A 25929-nucleotide genomic window follows, 5' to 3' on the forward strand; every position below is an offset into this window, starting at 1 on the left:
CTTTTAGAACAGATACTGTGTGTTTCTGCACACAGCACACAATGTCTAACTAAATATATACATGAATTAAATAGAAATTTATTACAGGGGCCAAGCTGAGCCCCGTGTATATAGGTATCTATATACACATACATGCATCCACCTACACAGAGAGACTTGGGGAACACCTTCAAGCTATTTCCCCAAATGACTGATCTGGCCATTCCATACCCCAAAGGAAGGGGGAGGGACAAATTAATAGCCCTTAGAATTGAAACCGAATGAGAAGGTCCATGATAGTATGTCTGAGAACATATCCATTCTGAGTACACTGAATGCAAGTCGGGAATTCATAACTTCACGCAACCAGAGGCCTCTCACAAGACAGGGGGCAGGACTGACCCTGTAACCAGGGTTCACAATCTGAACTGGCCCTTCAGGACAGACAATATTGTTAGAGGAACATAATAAACAACTCAAATATGAAAAAACAAAACAAAATATAGTACAATATATAAATATTAAAGTCTTTTAGGTAAGATTTTCAGAAAACCCAGGGATAGCTTTTATATCACAAAATGGTCCATATCGCCCAAAAATGTCTTTTGATTGGACGGTAAAATAGTACTTTTTGGAAGCTAAAAACTGAGATAGAGTACAGGCCATTGGGAGTGGTAAAGCTTTAATTTCTCCAATTTTCTTCCAAATCAACTTATTACTAGGATTCTCGTGGCATAAGAAGAGGTGGTAGCTTTCCACAGGAGCACATTTGGGATTGATTTTGGTGATGTTCCAAGTTAAGGCAATGCCCCTGGGTCTCAGCACACGTTTCACTTTAAGCTCCGGCTTCTGGGGTGGAAGTGTGTCTCGGATTTTGTCAACCAGTTCAGGTAGTAGTGGTGGTGGTTCTGGGAGAGGTGGCAGGTGCTTAAAAGATTCAAGAACCTGAAAAACACATTTATGAAAAGTTGAGTGAGTTGGATTAGTGACTTCTGATTATTTTAAAGTGGTCCATTTCAATTCTACAAATATGTGTTTCCCAGCCCTCAATCCATTTACTGAAATCATTAAGGATGTTGCAAAATATGTGAGGCTGGATCTAGTCTTTTCAAGCATACACCTCTTTTATTTATTTTTTTGAGACTTATTTATTTGTGCATACAAGAGCTGGGGTATAGGCCAGAGCTACTAGAGGTGAGAGGATTCACCAGAGACGGAGCGGGGAGCAGAACAGGAGGACTGACTGAAATACACTACTGAGGGGAGCAGCAGCCGAGACAGAATAGGTCTGCTGCACCTGTGGGTAGCTCCTGGGCCAGGGATTGAACTCATGCTGCAGTGGCTGCTTATAGCTTCATAGTGCTGAGACTTAACCCCTTGTTAAGGTGGCCTAAGCCTCTTTTAAAATTAAAATTTCAACACTCTGGAATATCACTGATCTAGATTGGGTTAGGTCACAGACATTCTGGACAATTATCCCATCTCATTTCCATTTGTGTGCCTTTCCATGGAACATTGTGTTCATTCACATGGAAGATGTCAGTGTATGATTAACACCCATTTCCTGAGACCCTCATCAACAATTTCTATTACTCTTTAATACAAAAATCTTTTTTTTTTTTAAAGATTTATTTATCCAAGAACCGGGGTATAGGCCAGATGCGCAGGAGGGAGATAATTCACCAGAGACAGAGCGGGGAGCAGAACAGGCAGACTGACGAAGTACACTGCTGAGGGGAGCAGTGGGCTGAAGCAGCGGGTGAGACAGGAGAGGTCTGCTTTGCCATGTGGGATTCTCACTGGCCAGCCTGGAATTGAACCTGTGCTGCAGAGGCTGCGAACAGCTTCACAGTGCGGCGCTCAACCGCCTGCGCCACCAGGGAGGCCCATACAAAAATCATTTCTAATTTGACTAAAAAAAAGTATTTGTTTTAATTCCCATAGCTTCTGGAAGTTTCAATTAAATTATTTTAATTGTGAAGATAGACAAAATACATTAGGTTGCTTTTTAAGCTGAAATGTGACCCAAATGTTTCTTCATGAGTAAAATGGATACTTCTACTCAATTAGAAATGAATTTCCCTTACAGAGCATTTCACCTCAGTACCTGGGCTGTATTCTGTGCCACTGGAACTGTCTCTTTGGAGACTGGAACAGCTTTTGTAGGTAACTCCATGGTGGAAACTGGACTTTCTGTGAACAACACAAGGTATAAGAAATAACATTTATCTAAAAAAAATCAATCCCATTGTCCATAAACAAAAAATAGTTTACCTCTTGGGTATAATTAAATGTGAACTACATTGAAAAAAAAAAAAAAGAAATACTTTTGATAAACGTTCACAAGACCCAAGGATAAGAAATACAGAGAATTTTCCATTAATGTGACAAAATTTCCCCTCTCAAGGAAAACACAACATTATGCAATTGGGAACTAGATACAATGACACATGGGACAGGGATCTACCCTCAGTGGCCTCAAGGGCAAATTCTGCTCTGGTAGGGTAACACGGTAGTCTGTATACTTAGAGCCATTTATATCAGGTATAGACAGGTCACACATCTAACGTCTGGGGATTAAATCTGCTGCTGAGGTCTGTATTAGCCTAGAGAGAATTAGCCGTAAATTGTGGATTGTGCAAAGAGTAGGGAGAAGGGACAGAAGCAAGAATGGGAGAAAGGAAGAAAGAAACAGGGGAAGGCAGAGAAAATGTGGGGAAGGTGAGAAACAGGGTGGCCTGTAATTTATAGGCAGTAGATGTGAAAATGGCTTGGAAATAGGGGAGAAAATGTGGAATATTGAAAAGGCTTCAAACTGGCAATCAGTAGGGCTAGGTACAAAAAATTTCAACAGTTTGAACATATTTAATAAACAGTAAAACCATTTAAGATCCATCAAGTATGCAGTAACGTAACTGTTACAGCTCACGGATCTTCCCTTTTGACTGACAAGGATAACCGAGACTTTGCACTGTATTTATTAGAACAGGTAATGACACCATGGTTTTAATTTTAAGAGTCTGCATAGCCTTTTTCTAGTGGTTTAATTTATCAGAACTAGGTTCATGAAATCATTAACTATAGGTTAATTAAGAGCAGACATGAGTAAGTTCTGTTAAATTTCCAGAAGTGAACAGTTTAACACACACACTCACAAAATCCTAACAATTTCCCATAACTAACAGTCCTTCCAATTGGTCTAGGTCAAGACAGTAACTCAACTTGATGACTGAAAATAGGACTTTTATCCCAAACCAGTTAATGTCCACAGCCTTCATGTCATGAGTGACAATGTCTTGTAAATGCTCTCCAGCTTTTTCAGTCTGTGGTCATGAAGATAAGACTTACCTTTTCAGAATTTCACATAAATCAAATCACTCAGTAAGTACACAGAATTCTTTTGCCCAGCACATTTCTGAGATTCATCCATGTTGTTGTATATAAATATTATTTATTTTTATTGCTGAGTAGTATTTAGCTGCACAGATATACCACAGCTTATTTATCCATTCGTGTGTTGAAGATTTAGGTTGTTTCTAGTTTGGGACCCTTAAAAATAAAGTACTATGAATATTTATGTAAGTCTTTATGCATACAGGCTTTCATTTTTTACTGGAAAATACTAAGAGTGGGATAAAAAATGTCATATGGCTAGGGTATAGTTCATGTTCTGAGAAACTGCCAACCCACTTCCAAACTGGCTTTACTTCTTCCTCCCCCTCCCCTCCTGTATGCCTCTATAATCTGTAGTAGCCTAGAAGTTTTGTCGTTTTTTTTTTTTTTTTTCCTATCTGCAAAGCATGAAAATTCCAGTTCTCCATATCCTCGCCAACACTGTGTATTTTCAGTTGTTTTCATCTTAGTCATCATGGTAGAAGTGTTAAGGTACTCATTATAAGTGTTAATTTCCATAATGAATTACAATGAGGATGTTTTCTTGTGCTTATTTTCCATCTCTGCATCTTCTCTAGTGAGTGTCATCTTTCTTTGGTCTTAATCCTTTATTCCCTAGCAACTTAAAGGTAAAAGGGTTAGGTTATTCTAGATCTTCCTTTTTTTCAATTTTTTAATTTTCTTACATCATTGTTTATTTTTGTACAGTATTTGACTTCTCCCCTCAGATGTAATCCTTCTGAATGGTCACATGGCTCCTTGTGCTATTCCCACCACTGCTATATGCCTCAGATCTATAGTTGCCTAAAAGGTTTCCTCCCCCATTTTACCCTTTGTTCTGTTTCCCTGTATTCCTCCTGTAAGTGATATCATGCAATATTTTTCTTTTTCCTTCTGACTTATTTCATTGAACAGAATCCCTTCCAACTCTATCTATGTTGCTTCAAAGGGCATGAGTTTATCTTTTTTTGATTGCTGAATAGTATTCCATTGTATATATATACCACATCTTCTTGATCCATTCATATATATACATTCATATATATATATATATATCATCTCCATATCTTAGCTATTGTAAATAGTGCTGCAATAAACATCAGAATGCAGTTTTCCTTTGGAATTAATGTTTTTGTGTCCTTTGGGTAGATTCCTAGGAGTGGAATTGCTAAGTCATATGGTAGATCCATGTTTAGTAATTTGAGGGTCCTCTACAGCTTTGGACGACTTTGCATTCCCACCAGCAGTGTAAGAGAATTCTTTTTCCCCACAACCATGCCAGCATTTGTTGCCAGTTTTTTTTTTTTTAAATGTGGACCATTCTCATGGGTGTGAGGTGATATCTCATTGTGGTTTTCATTTGCTTTTCCTTGCTTATCAGCATTTTTTCATATGCCTGTCGGCCATTTGCATTTCCTCTGGAAATGTGCCTTTTTTGCTCTTCTGCCCATTTTTTGACTGGGTTACTTTGTTTTGATGAATTGTATAAGCTTTTTGTAGATCTTTGACATCAAGTCCCTTATCAGTTGTATGACTGCAAATATTTCCTCCCAATCTGTAGGGTATCTCTTCATTTTGGTTACTGTCTCTTTTGCCATACAAAGCTTTTTAGTTTGATATAGTCCCAGCTGTTTATCTTTTCCTTCATATTCTTTACTTCTGGGGTTGAGTCCTCAAGGAAGTTTCTGAGATGTATGTCGTGGAGTGTTTTGCCTATGTTTTCGTCTACCATATTTTATGGTTTCAGGTCTTACATTCAAGTCTTTCATCCATTTTGAGTTGGCTGTACATGGTATGAGGTAGTAGTTTAGTTTCATTTATTTGCATGTAACTAGACTTTCCTTTTTGAAGAACATAAACATTTAGTGCCAATTTCCCTTTCAGCACTACTTTAACTGCATCCCTTTGATAAGCTGTTTTCATTTTTACTCATAGTATTTTAAAATTTCCTTTTTAATTTACCCTTTGACTCATGCATGGGTCAAAGAAATGTGTTTAGTTTCCAAATGTCTAGGGATCTTTTTGTTATTGACTACTGAGACTTTTATGATCCTGAATATGACGTTTATGATACAGAATATGGCATATGTACTTAAAAAGAATGTGTAACCTCTGTGGTGGGTTGAGTGCTCTATAAATGTCAAATATTTTAAATGTGGTTGATAGTGTTGCTCAGGCTTCTATAAACTTTGTCTGCAAGTTGTATCAATTACTGAGAAGGAAGAATTGACACGTCCAGTTAAAAATATTTATTTCTCTAGCATTTCACTCCTATCAGTTTTTGCATCAGGAGTTTTGAAGTTTTACTGTTAAGCACATACACATGTTGGCTTATGTCTTCCTTATAAAATGATTGCTTTTATCATTATTTCCCTGGTAATATTTCTTATTTTGAGGTCTATTTGAATACTGTTACTCCTTGCCTATGATTAATGTCTGCATGTATTTGCATGGTTTATTTCTTCCATTCTTTTAGTTTTAACCTCTTCATGTATTTATAAAGTGCATCATATTTCAGTCTTGTTTTATTATCCAGCCCAACAATAACTGTCTTTTAATGCCATGGTTAGACCATTCACACTTGTTCTAATTATCAGTATGGTCAGGTTTAAATCCGCTATCTTGTCCTTTGTTCTCTACTAGTCTCACATATTCTTCACTTTTTTTGTGACTTCTCTTGTATTTCAGTATTTTAAAAATTCTATGTTATCTCCCCTATTGGTCTATTAGCTAAATTTCCACTTAAAAATTACTGTTCTAGACATTATCATTTGTATCTTAAATAACATATTTAGTTAGAGGCATGACTTGCTTTGTTAAGCATGGAATATACACGTGTTGTTTTTATTTTACTGTATCTCAAATCCTCTATTATGTAATTTAGAAACTAGTTAATTATTAAAAGTGATTATTTCATTACAGGTTCCAATTCAGTTTACAAATTTCTATTTCTAATCTTCATGAAACTGGAAATTCAAGGTTTATTAAAAATCTATCATGAGGTACTTGGAGATTCCAATAGTTCCAGCCATTGTTTGGATTCAGAGATGAGAAGACAAAGGAATTGGAATACATACACCCTGTATTCATTCTATTTTTAAATATTACATTATTAACAAATGGTAACAAACAGAATTCCATAAATATTCAAGAGCAGCAATTAAGAGATGAAACCTTAGAACTGGTTACCAGTTCCAGAAGACTGTATTTCAAATCCTTTTGCTTAAATCTGTGAAAGAGAGCACTTCTGTCACTCTCCCTCTACAGTCGTGTTAGGCCCCAGTTCCTACAGCATGCTTTCACAGCAGCTTCTGTTATGGTTAAGGAAAAGGGTGCATCCTACAGGTTGAAAAAGGGAGATTCATAATAGCCCAAAGAACCCAAAGTTCTTTCAGTGAGTGAATGGTTAAACTATGATACAATCATATCAATGGGATACCACTCAGCCAAAAAAAAGGAATGCTATTGCTACAACAACCTGGATGATCCTCATAGGTGGGAGGTGAGGGGCAGGGGATTATACTAAGTGAAAAAGTCAATTCCAGAAAGATATATATTACATCATTACATTTATGTAATATCAATGAAATAATTATAGTGGTAAGGAATGGATTACTGGTTGCAGGGGACAGGAGACAGGTGTAGCTATAAAGGGGTAGCAAGGAGGAGGATTGTGGTGACAGAATAGTAATCTGGTTATGGTGGCAGTTACATGAATGTACATGTGTAAAGTTACATAAAGCTATAAATGCACACAAACTGACACATTAAAATAAACTCCATAAATGGATCAAATGCACTTTGAGCTGTTAACCTTCCCACTTTCTTAAAAAAGACAAATCACTTACTTGTGTTGCAGTTCAATTGGCCTTCTTTTGTCAGATCTATCACAGAATTACGTTTCTTCTCTACAGCCTAAGAAGTTATTGTTAAAAATAAGATTTTGCCTCAATAGCAGAAAATGTTTTTTTTTTTTAAATAAACACATCATCATTCCAAATTACCAGTTAGAAGCTGGATAATGAACATTCTGTAAGTGTTTATGTTTAACTCTATGATGAAAGAGAAGTTCATAAAAACTGTATGGGTTCTGAGAATATTACTAAGCAGGGTCAGTATGAATTAACCTGTTAAATGAACAGGGCTGCTTAGCATTAGTTATTTGGCGTCAAACTCGAACCTGGTTGTGCTAACTAGTCAGACAATTTCTCAGAGAATTAATTTCCCAAAGAATGACAAAGCTGGGTCATCCAACACTAAACTTTCTGGAACTAACATATTCAAATAAATAACATTCAGGGGCAATATTTATTACCTACCATAACTTCAGGTTTAGCATCAGGTGAACTGTTAGAATTTCCAGAACCTGAAAGAAAATTATTAAATATGAATATCTGACAATTTTATTAGTTTAATAATGACGGACATTGTAACATATGAATGTTGAAATGCAATGCTAGGAATGCTAATTAATTAACTGTATAAACATAAATAGTAATTCAATTGACCTTACCTACTCCAAATCCAATAGACCACTTCAAAAAAAAAAAATCTAATTTTGGTTTGAAAGGTTTTCTCTTTCTATAACTTTATCTTACTAACTCTTTATTTGAAAATTGATCTATAAATTAACAGTACTAAGGAAATAAACTTGGAAATGTACATACTTTTTATTCACAGAATCTTTCTTTGGGCTTTCTGAGATGGCTAAGGAGCATTCTTTCTAGAGCCAGTAGAAAGCCTCAGGTAAGTGCCTAATGTTCCTTTGAGTCACAATCTTAATAGCCCACAACATGGAAACAATTAAGTAGCTCTAAGAGGAGGTGAAGGTTTCTGAGATTAAGATGTAAATATTGAAAGAGTAAAAAATGAAAGAAAAAAATTTTATATGAGAAATTAAGGGCAAATGAGAGCAGTATTTTAAGAGAAAGGAAATTTATGGGAAGTCTGAAGTTAAAGATTTTTACACAAGTGTAATAAGAGATACTCTAAAGGAGAACAAGTTTTATTAAAAAACAAAAATTAAAAAAAATCAATGATGTTAAAGAGTAGTGATTTAAATCTTAGGTAGACCATAAGATAACGTAATAAGATGAAACAAAAGGACAAAAGTCAAGTAACTTCTACCGCTAACAGAAGGCTAGGACAAATTAGTAAAAATAATATATATGGAAGCTAAGTAGTTGTATAAATTGCAAACCTTATAGACACAAATTAAACACAGTAAAGAAACAAAACACAAATCAATAAGCATAAGATTAAAACACCTTAATTATATTAGGGAATAATTTATGTAGGTAATATTAATTAAAGAAATTAAAACATATTTGAGAACAGATCTAAAATTATTTATTGAAATATTATACAGTTCTAGATTTTAAATAGTGATTTGAGGCTTTTTAATTTGATAGATCATATTTTAATCAACTTAAGATACCTGTTGGATTTGATGTAATTGGAGTTGTCAAATTACGACTTTCCACAGAAATGAACATAACATCATCATTGTTACTAAAATGATAAAAAATTAAAAACAAAAATAAACTAAACATGCATTATTATACTAGATAGGCAATCAGAATTTTTCAAACTTGACATTTGACTATGGACACATTTTAATGTAATATTGTGGGGGAAAGGACCCAGAAAACCCATGTGTTACCAATCAACCACCAAAAAGTTCATGTATATGGAAGACACTCTTAAATCTTAACACACAATTAATCAAAACATATAAGTATACACTACAAAAATACATAAAATATACAAATATTCTAGCACTTTTATGAAAATGAAACAAAACTGAAAGAAACTCATTAAAACACTTTAATTCTTACAGATACAGGACTATAATAAAGCTATTAAAAGTTAATTCTGCTACTATTTTATTAGATCACAATAGTGACCATATTGATCACTTATTACTAAACTGAGAGAATGACAAGTGATACTGATGGTGGTTATAAAATAACCTGATCAGGAAAGTTGTCTTCGGCTCCTATTTGACCCTGACTCTACTGTTAAGAGCTGGACGTTTAAACCAAAACTTTAAAAAATCTTGCCAAATTTTATTAAGCCCATAAAATTGCTAGAAAACTATTTTCTTGTGTCTATTTAGTAATTTTAGCTTTTGTAATTAGGTTTATGATTCATTGCAAGTTATTTTTGTAAATGCTATGAGGTAAAAACTGAGGTCACTGTAGCTATTTCAGATTTGTTAGAAAGATGACCGTTCCCTAATTAAATTACCTTAGCATTTTTGTTGAAAGCCACACACTATATGTATTCTAATCTATTGATTTATAAATCTATCTTTATTACACTACCATTGTATTAATTACTACAGTTTTATATTGAGTCTTGAACTTAGGTAGTGTATGTCTTCTAACTTTGTTCTTTTATGATACTGTTTCCATCTTCTATGTCGTTTACATTTCACTTGAAAGTTTATAAGTGGAGGGGGCAACAGTGTGGGAAGAGGGAGCACAATGGCCTATGGTTTTCATGGTGGGTGTGCTACAATTGAAGGGGGGAGAGCCTATAATTAAAAAACACTAACAATGATGTAAAACAATGGCACTTAAGTAAAAAAAAAAATTAAAGCTTATAATCAGCTTGTTACTTTCTACAAAACAGGCAGCAGGGATTTTGACTGATATTGCATGAGCAGTACAGAAAGTACTATGAATGAAGAAACATCTTAAATTTTTTGATTCATGAATATGGCTAAATATATTTCACCATATATTGAGATTTCTTAATTTTTTTCAACAATACTTTGTACTTTTTAAAATTAATGAACTTTTTTTTGGGAACAGTTTTAGGTATAGAATTCCCATATACCCTTTTCATACACATATGACCTCTAACTGTCCTATACTACCACAGTGGTACATTTGTTACATCTGATAAACCTACACTGACACATCATCAATATCATCATCATCACCACCTGATGTCCATAGTTTCTATTAGGGTTCACTCTTTGTTTTGAACATTCATACATGGGTTTTGCTAAATATATAACATGAATCTAGCCCCTGCCTAGCTGTACTCCAATTATATATTTTAGAAAACCTGATACTATTTCACAGATCTGGTTCTCTTCATTTTATTTAAGTCTTTTTTCTCCCCATAATTTTGTTTGAAGTTCCTCTTGCTATTTTATTCATTTTTTTAAAATCAGTAATCTATTGTTAATCCTATCCAATGTATATTTCTCTTTTTGTTATCTTTTCATCTCTAGTTCAATTTGGGTCTTTTTAAACATCTTGCAGTGATCTCATCATGTTCATATTTTCCTCTATATTGTAGGATATTTTGAGTATATTGATAGTTATTATTGTTGTCTGCAAAGCCCATCAACTATACTAGTTCGGGGTTTGTTCCTATCACTCTATTCCTTGTGTAGATAATGGGTTTTGCTACTTCGTATGCCTGGTAATTTTATTAAATGTCACACATTTTAAAACTTATGCAGCTGTATGATGGACATTTCATTTCTCCAAAGAATGTTGGACTTTGTCTGACATGCAGTTAAATCACTCAGGATTAGTCTGAGTCCTATAAATCCTTTTAGCTTTTCTGGGTAGATGCACTGGGGTCTTGAGGATTAATTTAGCTCCACTTACAGCCACACTCTCTGAGGAATCTCTGTTTTTCATGATACTATAAGGTCTCTCAGTACAGCCAATGGAGAAGCAAAATGTTCCCCGTTGTGTGGTCTTTATGAAATGTTTGGCTTTCTTCTTTCCAATGGTTCTTATTCTAGTCTTCTACAGTTTTTTATCACTTGGATATGTAGATTTGTATTGAGCAAATCCAATGATTCAAGGATTTCCTTTGTAGATCTTCAGAGGCATGTATGTAATTTCCTCTCCTCATTATTCTGCCTTACAAGTTCTAGCCAACTCAGACTCTCTAATATCTGATCTAAACACAGCAAGATCACTAGGCTATTTGGGCTCCTTCTGCTCTTCATCCTGGAACATGCCTCTAGGCTGTAGCTGGAACGATGGTAGAATGCATTTCACTTTTTTCCTTCTGTTAGGGAACAGAATCTTGTGTTTTCTGCTGAAAAATGTCGGAACAATTTTTTTTTAAAAGATTTATTTATTTATACATATAAGACCCGGGCTACAGGCCAGATGTGCGGGAGGGTGAGAGGATTCACCAGAGACAGAGTGGGGAGTAGAAAGGCAGATTGATTGAAATATACTGCTGTGGGTAAGACAGGAGAGGTCTGCCACCACAATTCTTTTTCTTTAGGACAATTCATGTAGCAGTCCATACTCATGGTCAGAAGAAGACAAATCCTGAAAATTCATTTTCATTTTGTGAAATAAGCAATTTTCATGTACATTAAATAACAGATTTAATTTGATAATTTCCCATATCAGATTTATCAGTAAGAGTCTGACAATAGGGCCTCTGTGGTGGTTGAGCGCCGCACTGTGAAGGTTTCTGCAGCCTCTGCAGCGTGGGTTTGATCCCAGCTGGGTGGCAAGAATCCCACATGGTGAAGCAGACCTCTCCTGTTTCACCTGCTGCTCCCCTCAGCAGTGTATTTCTTCAATCTGCCTGTTCTGTTCCCGACTCTGTCTCCAACGGATCCTCTCACCCTCCCGTGCATCTGACCTGTACCCTGGTTTTTATATAAACATAAATAAATTTTTTAAAAAAAAAAAGTGTCTGACAATAACCACTATTTCTGTATTCAATAAAAAATGTTCAAATATAAATTTTATCAAGGATATTTCATTCTATTTATTATTGGTCTCTTAAAGTACTCATCAACTTTATTATATACATATATATATATATATATATATATACTTTTTTTTCTGCTAGTAATAGCCATCATATGAAAAGCTAGTATTTATTTTATAGCTAAACTACAAGAAAGTTGTAAATAATTATTTTCAGGGCCTCCCCTAGTGGCGCAGTGGTTGAGTCCTGGGCTGAGAAGCTGCCCGCAGCCTCTGCAGTGCCAGTTCGATCCCTGGCCGCCCAAGAGGGTCCCACATGGCACGCAGACTTCTCCTACCATGCCCGCTGCTCCCCTCAGCAGTGTATTTTGTCAGTCTGCCTGTTCTGCACCCCACTCTGGCTCTGGTGAATTCTCTCACCCTCCCGCGCTTCTGACTGTACCCAGTGCTTGTATAAATAAATAAATCTTAAAAAAAAATAATTATTTTCAGATGTTCCTGACACTACAGTCAAAATCTCTCATCAGCTCTAAAATATTTCCAGTATTTTTAATATTTCTATTTACTGCTATCGTACAAATTAAGAATTACACGTTATGTCATGCAAAAGTCTAAGAAACTAAGCAGAAAACTTTAAAAACAGACTATGGTTTTGGCAATCTAAAATATAACAACTTCATTATTAGAAGAAAATACAAGCTAAAACCAATGTAATGCCATAAATAATACCAAAGTGACTTAAATAAGAGGCAGGTAATACCAAGCATTGGCAAGAGATACACACACACATATTCTGGCTTGGTATTAGTCCTCTACAGGTTATATGTGCTACAAGTATCTTCTCCCACTTGATGGCCTGTCTTCTCACTATCTTTATAGTGCCTTTTGAGAGAAGTTTCTAATTTTAATGTGGCAAAACTGATCAAGTTTTTCATTCACAGCAAATGTATTTGTCTATAGAAATCGTCCCTTATCCAAAGTTTATGAAGTCATTCTGCATTATTTTCTAAAAGGTTTACAATTTTCCTTTGACATATAGTTCCTTCATCCATATGAGACTGATTTGTTTATAACTGGACATAAGAATCCAACTTTTTTCATATTTCCCCCATGTGAACAAATTAGCAGCACCATTTACTAAAGGTAAGTCACCTCCCACATGATCTGCCATATAATATCTATCACATATCTAATATATGCACAGATTTCTGGACTCTGTTATTGCTGTATTTGCCCACCACTTGCTAATATTACTTTATCTTAATTATTGTGGCATTATAATGTCCTGACATTGGATGGCAAATTCCTCCATTTTATCTTGTCAAGTTCCACACAATCATGCACTGGGAAACTGAAATTTCACTCTATAATTTGATCAAAAGTAAAGACATTTTATAATAGTGCATTGTATAAGCTATGAACACTGTCCATCTCTCCAATGAATTGTACCTCTCTCCAAAGTTTGTAGTTTTCTCCAGCTATGACATGTCTAGTTAAACATAATCCTCGGTATTTGATTATAATGCTATTGAAATGCTATTTTATCTTTTTAAAAATTACATTTCCTAATTGTTTACATCTGGTTTATTTCTTATATATTTGAGTTCAGCAATGTCACTAAATTCTTACTAATCCTAATAAAATATCTGTAAGTTCCTCTGGATGTCCAATATACATAACCAATCAGCCAAGAACAGTATATTTAATACTGCTTCTTTTTGAATTCTTTCTTTTTTGTATTTTTTCCATTAGCCAAAAAATCCAATATGTTACACAAAGTGGTGACATCAGACATCTTTCTAATTTGTATCTCAGTGAGCAGTTCCAATGTTTCACCATTAGATTTTTAAAGGCTTTATAGATATTCTTTATCATAAATATTTATCAAATCCTACATCTATTGGAAGCCAACAGTGATTCTGTCCCTGGCAAATTGATTTTTTTTTAATTGTTAACCATGTAGCACTTCTGGAACAATCTCAACTTTTATAGATTGTTGAATTTAGCTTACTGATATCTTGTTTAGGATATCTGCATCTATTTCATAGATAAAAGGTAGACAGCAAGTTTCCACTTTTGCAAAATTTTAAGATTGACTTTAGTATCAGAGTTAATACTAGTCTCATTAAACAAAGAAGATGACCTCTTTATCCCTTGTGATTGTTTGAAACTGATGTCATTTCTTCCTTGAAAGTCTTGTGAAACCATCGAACTCATCAAGGTCAAGTCACACATTTGTTACACTAATTTATTCTCATACTCACCACGGACTGAGAATACAGCCTAAAACAGTTTCGGAATTTGCTGGTTCTTCCTTAAGCATACAGCATAAGGTGAACTGGTCATATCATTGATAGAAAACCACTAACAAATTTCTCACAATAGTGTATAAAGTGATAATTTAATGGTGTCTTTTTCATTTTCATCACATAGACTGTCTTTTGTCACTTTGAGTTTCAGCACATATATCAACGAATGGCAACAACAAAAATGCATTGAAATGTGACTATTACTTTCACCATCTAAATAAGTGCTCTTCATAGCAGATTCCTGGCTCAAAGCTAAAATGTAGGCTCAATATAATGGGGTATTAGGGTTTCTTCTGAAGAGTGAAAATTACATGTTAAATTGCTAGGACTCTACCATAAACAGTGTAGATTTGTAATGTTTTTCCTTCCATTTATAGAATCTTTGAATGTGCATAGTTATTTGGGGGAAAGGATGTCATTCTGCAAACAATGGTCATCATTTAATTCACTTATTTTTGGTTACATACTGTCCTATTTTTAAAGGCTGAGGGATAATTCAACATATAAAAATAAAACTATATGACATTTTAGGAGTAAATGTTAAGAGTAAATATATAATATTGTAAAGCTCCAAAACTTTTGAGAATCCCAGTGAAATAACTTCACTAAAATACTTCCCCACCTGTCACCCCAAACCCAGCTCACCTCTGCCCTTGAACATCAAACCCAGGCCAGAATCACCAATCTTTTTCCTTTGTTAAAACAAACTATTTCTTGGGCCTCCCTCGTGGCTCAGGGGTTAAAGTCTCAGTGCTATCAAGCTATCGCCAGCCACTGCAGCACGAGTTCATGATACTTTCAACATGCAAAGCCAGGGAGCTAATGCACATGGTGCAGCAGACCTCTCCTGTCTCTCCGCTACTCCCCTCAGCAGTGTATTTCAGTAGATCTGCCTGTTCTGCTCCCCACTCTGCCTTTGTTGAATCCTCTCAGCCCCTCGCACCTCTGGCCTACTCCCCAGTTCTTGTATGCATAAATAAATGAAAATAAATATTAAAAAAAAAACAAACCACCAGCTATTTCTTTCCTACCAGCCCCATTCTAGACTGAAGAGGAAATCAGGTTTCTCAGTTGCTCTGTAACCAAATTAGACAAATAAGTTAACCTGTTCACTCTAATTTGAAGTTATCATGATACTTTCAACATGCAAAGAGCTGACTTTAGGTACTTTTTGCCAGGTTGTTCTTACTCTTCTGCGTAGTTTGTTTAACCACTATTTCATAGAGTTTTGACTTTTCCATGGACAGACTTGTAAACTATTGGAATGATTAGTTGATCACTCTATTTATTCTACCAAAAATGAAAAGAAACACAATGAGATGCCTTATTATCTAACATATTTAACATTTTAGTACTGTTAAAACAATAACAGCTTAATTCTATTCCTTCATAATAGAAAAAATGGGTTCATATGAAGCTTTAAGCTACTATATGCATAATTGAGAAAACGATATATATTTATGCAAGCATATAGTTAAATAAGGTTTATATATATTTGCAGAAAGGCCTACCTTTCAGAAATAGCCTCATCATGATCCTGTGACAAAATCTTTTCACTTGCTTTTTCTGAAAGGTTAGAAGATTCATTATTCACAGAAGTCTTTCTTTCATCTGGACTATTATTAACTGACTCTTGACTCTTATCCAAATTTATGGGCTCTGAGTCTGTAACCTGTTAAGTGGATAAGGAAAAGGTAGTTGAGGGGAGATTTACCAACTGTATTCCTCTACAAAAAAGAGATAATAGGTGCGTTCTGGGACAATATGGATGGTTGGCTAATTATGCTGAGGGAAGCCAGAAACTGAAAGAAAAATACTAGATGGTTTCACCCATATGTAGACTATAAAGAAAGAAAACAAACTGGCAAAACAAAAACTAACTCGTAGACTTAAAAAAATATCATGGATGCCAGAGGGGAGGAGTGGAAGATAAAGAGGATAGGGGAGGTAATGTGATAGTGTTCGGGCACTTCAGGGTGGAGGGTGAGTGAAGCATGTGCTGAGGTGTGAAGCTGGACTCCCAAAATTATATAAACAAAAGGCAAATGGCAGTTATACAAACAAATGGCAAATCAATAAAATTTGAAAATTTAAAAAAAATTTAAAAATAAAAGTTATAGCAAGAGAGAGAAAGAAAACATATTACCTACATCAAGTGAAATACAGACCTATAAATAAGGAATATGAGTAACTACATCAACAAAATTTACCAACTTAGATAAAATGGACAAATTCCCTGCCAAGATTAACTTACAAAACTGATACAAAATGAAAAAAATCTGAATTGCCCTATACCTAGTAAGTGATTAAATTTTCAAGAAAAAGTCTTTCTACAAAGAAAGGCTCCTTGCCAAGATAGTTTCCTATTTGATAATATTATCAAACATTTAAGGCACAAACTTTCAAAAAACTGGGGAGAGAATGCTTCCCAATTCCTTTATTAAGATTAGCATAAATGATACCAAAGCATAAATGAATAAAAAATATTTTCATGCATGAAGACACTATAAGAAATTCAGTGAAAAAAAATATACATATATACATACACACACACATATATACTGAAGACTGCACAAAAATTTTATATAAAAATACAAGCAGATGCAAAAGCCTGTTTACTGATACCCATGCTGAAATATTTTGGAAATGTACATTGTAGAGAGCATTTTGATATGATATATATGAATTACATATAGTACCCATAAGTCTTCCAAATATAAGATGAAGAGATTGATGGTGATACGATAAACATAAATATATAAAAATTGTAAAGGTAGAATTTAGGTCTTGAGTTTACCAGTGTTCACTGTAAAGTTAGCTTTGCTGTGTATGTTTGAAACTTTTTATTGTGAGAAAATAGTGGGAGGGGGCAAAAATCATCACACTACTTACTTTATAAGAGAAACACAAGTCGCATTCATTTTTGATTACTTAAGGGTATCATATCCAGAGATAGAGTCACAGGGACATATAAAGTAATACATTTATTGTTTCTTAAAGCCTTATGTCTAGTTTGGAAATATATTAATTTCTTACAACAAAATGTAGGTCAACAAAGTTATTAAAACCCCTATGTGTTTATACCAACCTTACAGGCTGTATTGCTGGATAATACATTTGGTTCCAAACGATTCCTTTGGGATAACAAAACTGTTTTAACACGTCTTTGAAGTCTGGCTATTTTTGCCTAGAAGAAAAAGATAAAAACAAATAAATATGAAACCAAGTTAATAAATAACATATAGAGGAAAGACTATTAGCCACAGTAATTTTGAGAGACATAGGCATGTAGCCAAATAAATGAGAAATTTTTATACAAGGCAGAGATAGGAATCATGTTTGATGCTAGTATAACATTTAAGAAAAGATGATTAAAAACATCAAATTAGATTTCTAAATGGTCCACAATAAAATTCATGTTGGTAGAGACACCAACTAGCAAGTAATCTTAGAAGAAAAAAGATAAACAATTAAGAATCTTGAAACAGGTTTAATACACTCTAAATACAGAATATGGATTCTGAATTAAAAAAAAAAAGCCTATTTATTAAGCCTACCATTGACATTGAATGACTGGTAATTTTAAGAACATTTCCCATGGGAAAATACTGCTGAGATCTAACAAATTCTATTATTAATGGTAAGTATATCAGGCCTGTGGCAAGGGATTAGATTTGCATCTGCCTTTGTTTTCCTTTCCTAAGATGTAAAATATAATCAAATTCCACTTTTTAAAAGAACTCAAATGAAATCAAATGAAATTAGAAACTTACGAAGAGTTTATCAGCTATTGCTTCATGTTTATTCCTGCACTGTGTCTTCCCAATACGTTCAGTCAATTCTTTCAGTTTGTTATCAAATAGTTTGTAATTTATACTACAAATCTCCTGTCGAATCAAATGTTTGACCTAGAATTTTAAAATAAAAACCAAAACACCCCATGTTTCAAAATTTTAAAGCAATTTATTTTCTACTTATAAAACAGCTTTGTTCTTTTCTGGATTTACTGTAACCAATAAAATATATTCATATTTTATATTTATATTTGACCATACCATTAAGTTTTTTAAAATGTAGACTATCAAATTCTCTATAAAACATCTAATACTTAAAAATACAGACAGGTTAGAAATTAAATTTATATCTTTTAATGACCATAACTAAAACCTACTATTCCACAAAAAGGAACTCCATTATCTGAAAGCAAGAACCCAATGAAAACGTTGGTTGGTCCTGTAGTAGAGTGATAGGGAACCAAATTATGATGGTCTGAGCCTTGATGCTGCCATTAACATGCCAGATGACCTCTGAAAAGTCATGACATCCTTGAGCTTCATTTCCCTTGCCAATAAATGGGCAGATGCTACAATGTGAACATCAAAGGGTTTTTATAAGAATATAAGAATATGAAAAAGCTATACATGAAAAACACTGAATTGATATGAAGGAAATAAATCTGCAAGATAACCTTTCCTGCTGTTTCTGAAGGGGATGATTTTTTTATCTTAAAATTGAAAGAAGCCAGGGACAATTAGGTAGTGACAAGTGCTATCTAGCATAACACATGCTATTCTAATAAATTGTAGTAGCTATCACTTGAAACATTGATGCATTTCATTATTTGGCTGTTTTAGAAAAACGACTGACCTATTTTTCATGGAGCATAATTAATCTCAATACCTACTGATGTGAACATCTCTGCTAAGCCAAACATTTAGAAACATCCACTGTAGGTTTTTGCTCAATGTGCATCTTCCTATAAGCAATTTTCAGTTTATATTTAATGTATTTGTTAGTAATATGTGTATCTTTCCTCTAATATCTTGCTTCTTGGTGCTTGAAATTAGAACAGATTTTCTATGTTAAACTCTACACTAATATCAACTGGATGATTAATCATATTCAGTAATTTTATTTGATAATTCCCAAGGTTTTTCCTTTTCATTTCCAATTGTTCTAGCTCTTCAACATTATTCTCTATGATTTCTTCTATAATGCATCCTTAATACTTAAATGGGTTCTTGATATCAGAAATGATTCCTTTTTATTTCTATATTTTAAAATATTTGATTAAAATTAGCAAGTGCTCAAAATGTATGTCTTAAGTATTAAGTGCTCAGAAAGACATACTATTTTTACTGACAGTGAATGCACATCATCCATGTGTGGTTTTTATGGATTATTGCATGCTTGTCAATTCACTAGCTGGAATCTTGGAGAAACATACCTAAATGTTTGAATTTACTTAGTATTTGTACCAAGTATTTAGTGCTAAGTACTTAGTATTTGACAAGTTTCCCTGATGAAGTATCACAGGGGATGCTTACTAGGAATCACAAACTGCTAGGCTCTACCATGGATTCTCCAAATCAAATTTTCTGAAAAACCTAAAAAGTTGTATAATTAACAGGCATCACTAATGAATCACATCAGCTAAGTCTGAGAAAGGTAGCCTAAAGCAAGTCTTCAACTATAAGTGAGCCAAAGAAACCTCAATTTAAACACGTCATCCTGGTGATTTGGATGAAAGTGGAATTTTAAAACGTGCTTATTTTGGACTTAATGCTCATCAAAGATAATTCCTCTTTGTTAGATTGGGTATTTGTTCTCACTTAGTGGTAATATTCCTCATAAAAAAGACACAGTAACTTTCATCAAATACCTCATCCCTCCCAGAAGTGGTGATGTCCAACACTACAGAATCGTATGAGAGTCTTACCCATACTTTGCAAAGGGCGCCAGAATGGCCTGAAGACTGGATACACAGCTCTAATATATAGCCAGCCTGTATGTGGGGTGAAGTAAGTAACTTGGATTTTGAAAGGAAAACACCCTTCCACTTCAATAATTTAAATGGGATCAATGAACTTTATGAAACTTCAGAAGAAAAGAGTCAACATCTCTGGGGCACTCCGGATATGGAGGAATAATGTCAGCAGGAAGGCTCTATTCCACTGGGATTCCAAAAATAAACAGACATGGGGGTGGGGGGAAACCAGAAACAGTGGTTTAGAGTTAATTATTTGGGCAGGAATTAAAATAATCAAGAGTAAGCCAATGATTTAGAGATGGGTAAAAAGATAGGAATTAGCTAAAACCCAACTTGTCTCTCGAGCATGTGCGAGACACTTCCTGTGGGGGGCATAACAAAAATCCTTTATCCCCTACAGTTCACACAAGGAAGGACCATTTTCCATGTCAACATAGACTAATAAGTATTTTGATTTGTAGCTAATAGTAATGGAAGCAAGTGAAATTAGTGCTTTAAGATTAAATTGTCTTTATCCTCACCAGAACTTATTTCTGAATTCAACTACTTATTACCAGGAGTAAGATTCAGATGGAATACCCAACCTTTTATATTAAAAGATTTTATTTATTTATGCATATATTAAATATGCATAAACATACACTGGGGTGTAGGCCAGTGGTGCAGGGTGTGAGAGGATTCACCAGAGGCAGAGTGGGGAGCAGAATAGGTGGATCCACTGAAATACACTGCTGAGGGGAGCAGTGGGTGAGACAGGAGAGGTTTGTTGTGCCATGTGGGTAGCTCCCTGGTTGGGGATCAGACTCATGCCCCAGTGGCTGAAGGTAGCTTGATAGCACTGAGACTTCCCCTATACCACCAACCTTTTCTTAAGCAAGATTCACACTTACCATAATTTTGCTACTCTCTCCTTGAGCACAATAAAACATTCAGACATTTTTTATTAGTGTCTCTAAAGCAAACGAGAGATCAAAAGGGAAAAACTGTTGACTCAACTTTTAGGTTGATCCTGCATTAGTCTCTCAAAAAGGTTTCCATTTATTATGTGAATACACATTCATCCTAATATATAACTAAAATTGCAATGGTCTGTTTTAGAAAACCATAGTGTTCTGTTTCTGAAACATTTAGCTGGAGTTTGGACTGGGAAATTCTGGTCCATTACAATTATAGATATTAATCTACTATAGGATGACTTTCAGTTGTAGCATTCTTATGGTAGTAAAATAGTAAAACATGATTATCAAAATAGATTTTGATTATGAGACTACTAATATCAAAGCTCATTAAACTCAAGAGTTCATCAGATATGTATGGAAACTATAGTACAAAAAGATGAAGAGACAAAAATGAAAGCAAAATGTGTATTTAATGACTACAGCAAAATGTCAGATAATAGAACATGTTTTTAAAACAGGCTTCTGGGTTGTCTGAGTCTATGAAGTAGCGGTCAATTATAATAAGGTCTACAAACAGCTAAAGCAGGCGATCAAAGAACTTCATGACAAGTAGAAAAGAAACTGAACTGTTTAGCAAAGGTCAAGGACAAGGAGTACCTGACTCACAAAGAGATTTGAAAGTGATATTGACCATTCTCTACCACAGCATTCTACCTATACATTATTCCCCTACGCTACCTCACATTCAGGAAACTAGATATGTCTTTGGTAATGTAATTTTTTTTTTCTAGTAAGTTCATTTGCTAATTTGGTTTTACTCTGGTGATCAATGGACTTTTACCTTTTTTTACTAATAAAAGGTAAAGTTTCTGAAGTAAATACTTAGCCCCAACATTTTACCTGTTCCAGCAATGCTGTCTGCTTTTCCAGAGCTACACAAATATTTTCATTAATTTGTTCTGAGGTTTTCATGCGCTTAACATTTTCTTTGTTATCTGAAAACATCCTCTTCTTTTGATTATGGCCTTGAGGAAATGGAAAAATCAGAGATAAAAATATTCCTTCTAATGAAGGAAATAGGGGAATTTTCTAATTTATGAGTTCTCTAAGTAAAGACAAAAACTAATGTGACTGTGGCACCATTTAAAAAAAAAGGTAATTATATAAAAAATTCTGACAACGTAACCCTTAAAAACAAGAGTACAAGTCTGTCTCAGCTATACTTCCCCTTAAATCTTAACATACATACACCAACAAAAACTGAGTAAGTCATCGCACATAATTCTCTATAATTACTAAATGGTCTCATGTTAATAAAGAGTTAACTAGCTGAGTCTACATAATTTTTAAACAATTTAAAATTCACCTTACTAAATTACTTTGTAGCCTAGACAAGAACACACATAAGATTTATCAGTTTTTCTAATATTAACCTATAAAACACCCAACTTCTGATGAAATTACTTTTGCTAATGATTTTACAGCCATAGGACATCAAAGGTAAGTGTATCTATTTTTATTATCAGCTGATAATTGGCATATAATTTACAGGACAATTTCAAAGAAATGGGTTTGCCAATAATTAAAAAAAAAACCTCCTTCAACTAAGCTTATTAGGTTAATAAAAATTCAAAATATGAAATATAGATGAAATAGACCAGATAACTGCCACAAATAGCATTCAGATTTTTTTTTTTGTACTCTCCAGAGAAGGTGATTGTTTTATTTTGCCAGAATTTACTTCCCTCTGGAGACTGAGGGTATCATTTCTCTCTCCCCAGAAAAAGTAGTTCAGAAACAAGATACTGTGAAATCATTATCATTGTTTACATTTTTCTATATGTACTCTATTTTCCTACATCAGTGACTGTAAGATCACCTACAAGATGCGTATGTTTACACTTACTGTTATAACTATCAGTGTCAAGTGGTGACTGCCATGTCGAGTCTGTATTTTCACAATTGGAAATGCTGGAATGACAGGTTTTGCAGGATTCTTCACTTTTCAAAATGTGAGTAGCACAATTATTGGAAATGACCGAATTCACTAATTTAGGCATTTTATCAACAGCCACAAAATGGGTGTCTGAACATAAAATGTCATTTTGCCTTTTATCATGTGATTCAAAATTGGAGTTTATTTCTAAATAAGAAACAATGTTGCTGATTCTGTTATCGGCCAATGAATTGATTACTACAGACTTTGGCATTTGAACGACACCATTCAATACACTGGATGGAGAGCAAATGGATTTCAGGTTATAATCCTCTTCATGTCGTTCAAAAAAGGATCTTGTTACATTGGTCTGACATTCAAAATGGTTTTCAGAAGAGTTTTGTGAATCTTTTGCTTCTTGCAGAGAGAGTTTCCTGGGAGATTCTCCTGTTTCACTCGGCTTTTGGTAAGGACACACAACTTGTTCTTCAGGGTAATTCAATCCTGTTTCTGAATCAACAATTTGCACTGAATTCTGAGAACATACTTTACTTTTCTGTGAGCATACTGAATTTTTGCTGGACTCCAATGAGGAAACATCATTTTCAGAAGGTCTACATTTGTTACTTATGACACTGGTAGTTGAATTCTGACTACCACTTGACAAACTATTCCCAGACACTGCTGTTTTCAGGTTTTCACAATTCTTTGACTTATTCAGTTTCTCTACTTGCTTCCGGCAACTTGGAGGCATTGTTTTTTTTGCTTTTAATATCTTCCGTTTATTTCTTTCCAGACTTGCCATCTTTTATATCCTAGAATTTAAGACATGGTATTTAAAAGCATTCTCCAGCAGACAAGTTAACATATATAGTGACATCATTAAAATAATGTTGAGACTATCTCTCCAGATTTAGGCACACATTTTATGGAAAACTATATTAACTTTAATATCACTGTAAATGTATAATTAAAACTTTTATATACAAATCTCAATTGTATAAATTTGAAATTTACATTGCCAATAAGCAACTATTAACTATATAACCTTATTGCTATAACCATTCACTTCTAATTTAATGATGCAAGTAAGCCATACTTGAGTTAATCTAAAGATTAAATTGCACATCTTTATAAAAACAGTAAGTTTTATATAAAACATTCTATTTTCTATTCATGTTGGCACCTTATAAAAGTTCTAGTATTCAAATTTCCAAAATAAATGGTAATGCAGCAGTAATTCTCAACAGTCATGAGTAGTAAAATAAGCATTAATACACACATGATGCTAGTTAATGTAAGTGTAATTTAGATTGTGTAATACTTAATTTTTAATTATGTCTCATAATTTAAGAAAAATCTACACAACAGAAGGATGTTATTTATCCTTCAGTATCCACATCAAGTCTGATTTGAACCATAGGTAGGTAACAGCTTAAAGAAAAGGAATATTGCCAGTTTACAAAGGTATAAGGAAAAAAAAGTTAGACTACACTGACACATGATAGACCATTACAAAATTCCTATTAAACTTAAATTCAAAGACAGAATTTTGAACCTTTCAAGCTTAGCACATAACCGAGCAAAAGCTACCAAAATACTTTTTTTACCATTTATCATGATTTCTTTACTTAAAGCTTCATTTACTGTATACTTTTTATTCAATTTTGATTGGGAACAGTTGCAGTATTTATGAGATCTGAAGGCTGAAATGAATATTTACAACAAGAAAATAAATTACAACTTTAAAAGCCTATATGTATACATAGCGTAAAATTTCCCCTGCCCCTCCCAAAAGCATACCTTCATGAAGGGCCTGATAAATTATGGAATTTTCTTCCTATATGCCTGCATATTTAATTGTCTCTTCATGATCACAATTTTCATATTTCCCATGGAGAATGGACAAACCGTTTCTTCTACCATGATTATTTTTTCAATTGATAATCTTAATTTATTACAAGCAGCTTCACCTAAAGACATTTTTTTTGTTGGTGCTGTTAGAGCTTTGTACCCTCTACACACAAAATTTATTTCAAAGGTAGGAATTTCTGCATTAAAAAAGCAGAAATTGCTATGGGAATTGTGCTATGTTATTGAATATATCTCTAACAAGAGATAAGTTCTCATTTGACCAAGAAGTCCACAAGAACTAAATTCTTACAATTCTTAAACATCAGATATCTGAAAATTTTTCCTGTTCACTTTCTGGCTTCATAAATTTCAACGACTGGCTTAACTACTTACAAATTTCAGGTACCAGGCATGACAGACCACACTCATATTACAATCACACCAATAGCATTACTTACCTACATTCAAAATTGATAGTAAATCACAAATCCACACTAAGTATATCCCTACTCAGAAAATGCCTGAAACCTGTTCTACTACCAGGAGACATAAAGGAAAGGTAAAATCAAGAGGAAGAGAAAACAGTCTTCAATATTTGCAGTTAAAATATTTTACTGTTGTAAATCTTAGAAGTAACATCCAGCTATATGAACACATTGCTATGCTCCATCACAGGCCTGTGGAAAAGGCCAAGACTAGAGAAACGCCCTGAAGGCCTGGGGAGTAAATCTGCATCTACATTTTGATGCATGCAATAGACATGGAACATCAATTACAAAACAACATACCAAATGTTTGGGCCAGCAACTAAAACACATACTATCGATAACTTGCATTTACTTATGTATCCCTAATAACATGCATTCTCTCCATTTTACTGATCATGAAATAATCTGTATCCTACATTTTGAATTTAACCTTCTATTGTCTTTGCAGTTTCATTATGTCATGTATTAATATAGATTTTTTCAGCAAATAGTTTGCAAATAACATGTTTTGGAATTCATTTTTCCAAAGTTTGTCAATGTGAGTATGTACAGCAGCAATTCATACATTTTCCATGGCATTGTAATAATACACT

At 34.0% G+C, this 25929-nt stretch overlaps 1 protein-coding gene across 1 annotated transcript; it reads right to left on the minus strand.

Annotated features, from left to right (window-relative positions):
- Window positions 1-510: 510 nt before the first annotated feature.
- Window positions 511-23799, minus strand: ATF7IP2 (activating transcription factor 7 interacting protein 2; the record flags this gene model as incomplete). The annotated part of the gene is made up of 10 exons (XM_084251334.1): window positions 511-924; window positions 2087-2172; window positions 7221-7287; window positions 7692-7738; window positions 8801-8883; window positions 15901-16061; window positions 17478-17576; window positions 18163-18297; window positions 21959-22083; window positions 22965-23799. The coding sequence occupies 10 exons, from the start codon at window positions 23797-23799 to the stop codon at window positions 511-513; spliced, it is 2052 nt and encodes a 683-aa protein (XP_084107460.1).
- Between the last annotated feature and the right edge of the window lie 2130 nt (window positions 23800-25929).

Source organism: Talpa europaea (assembly GCF_964194135.1).
Source record: "Talpa europaea genome assembly, chromosome: 12".
Taxonomy (NCBI): Eukaryota; Metazoa; Chordata; class Mammalia; order Eulipotyphla; family Talpidae; genus Talpa; species Talpa europaea.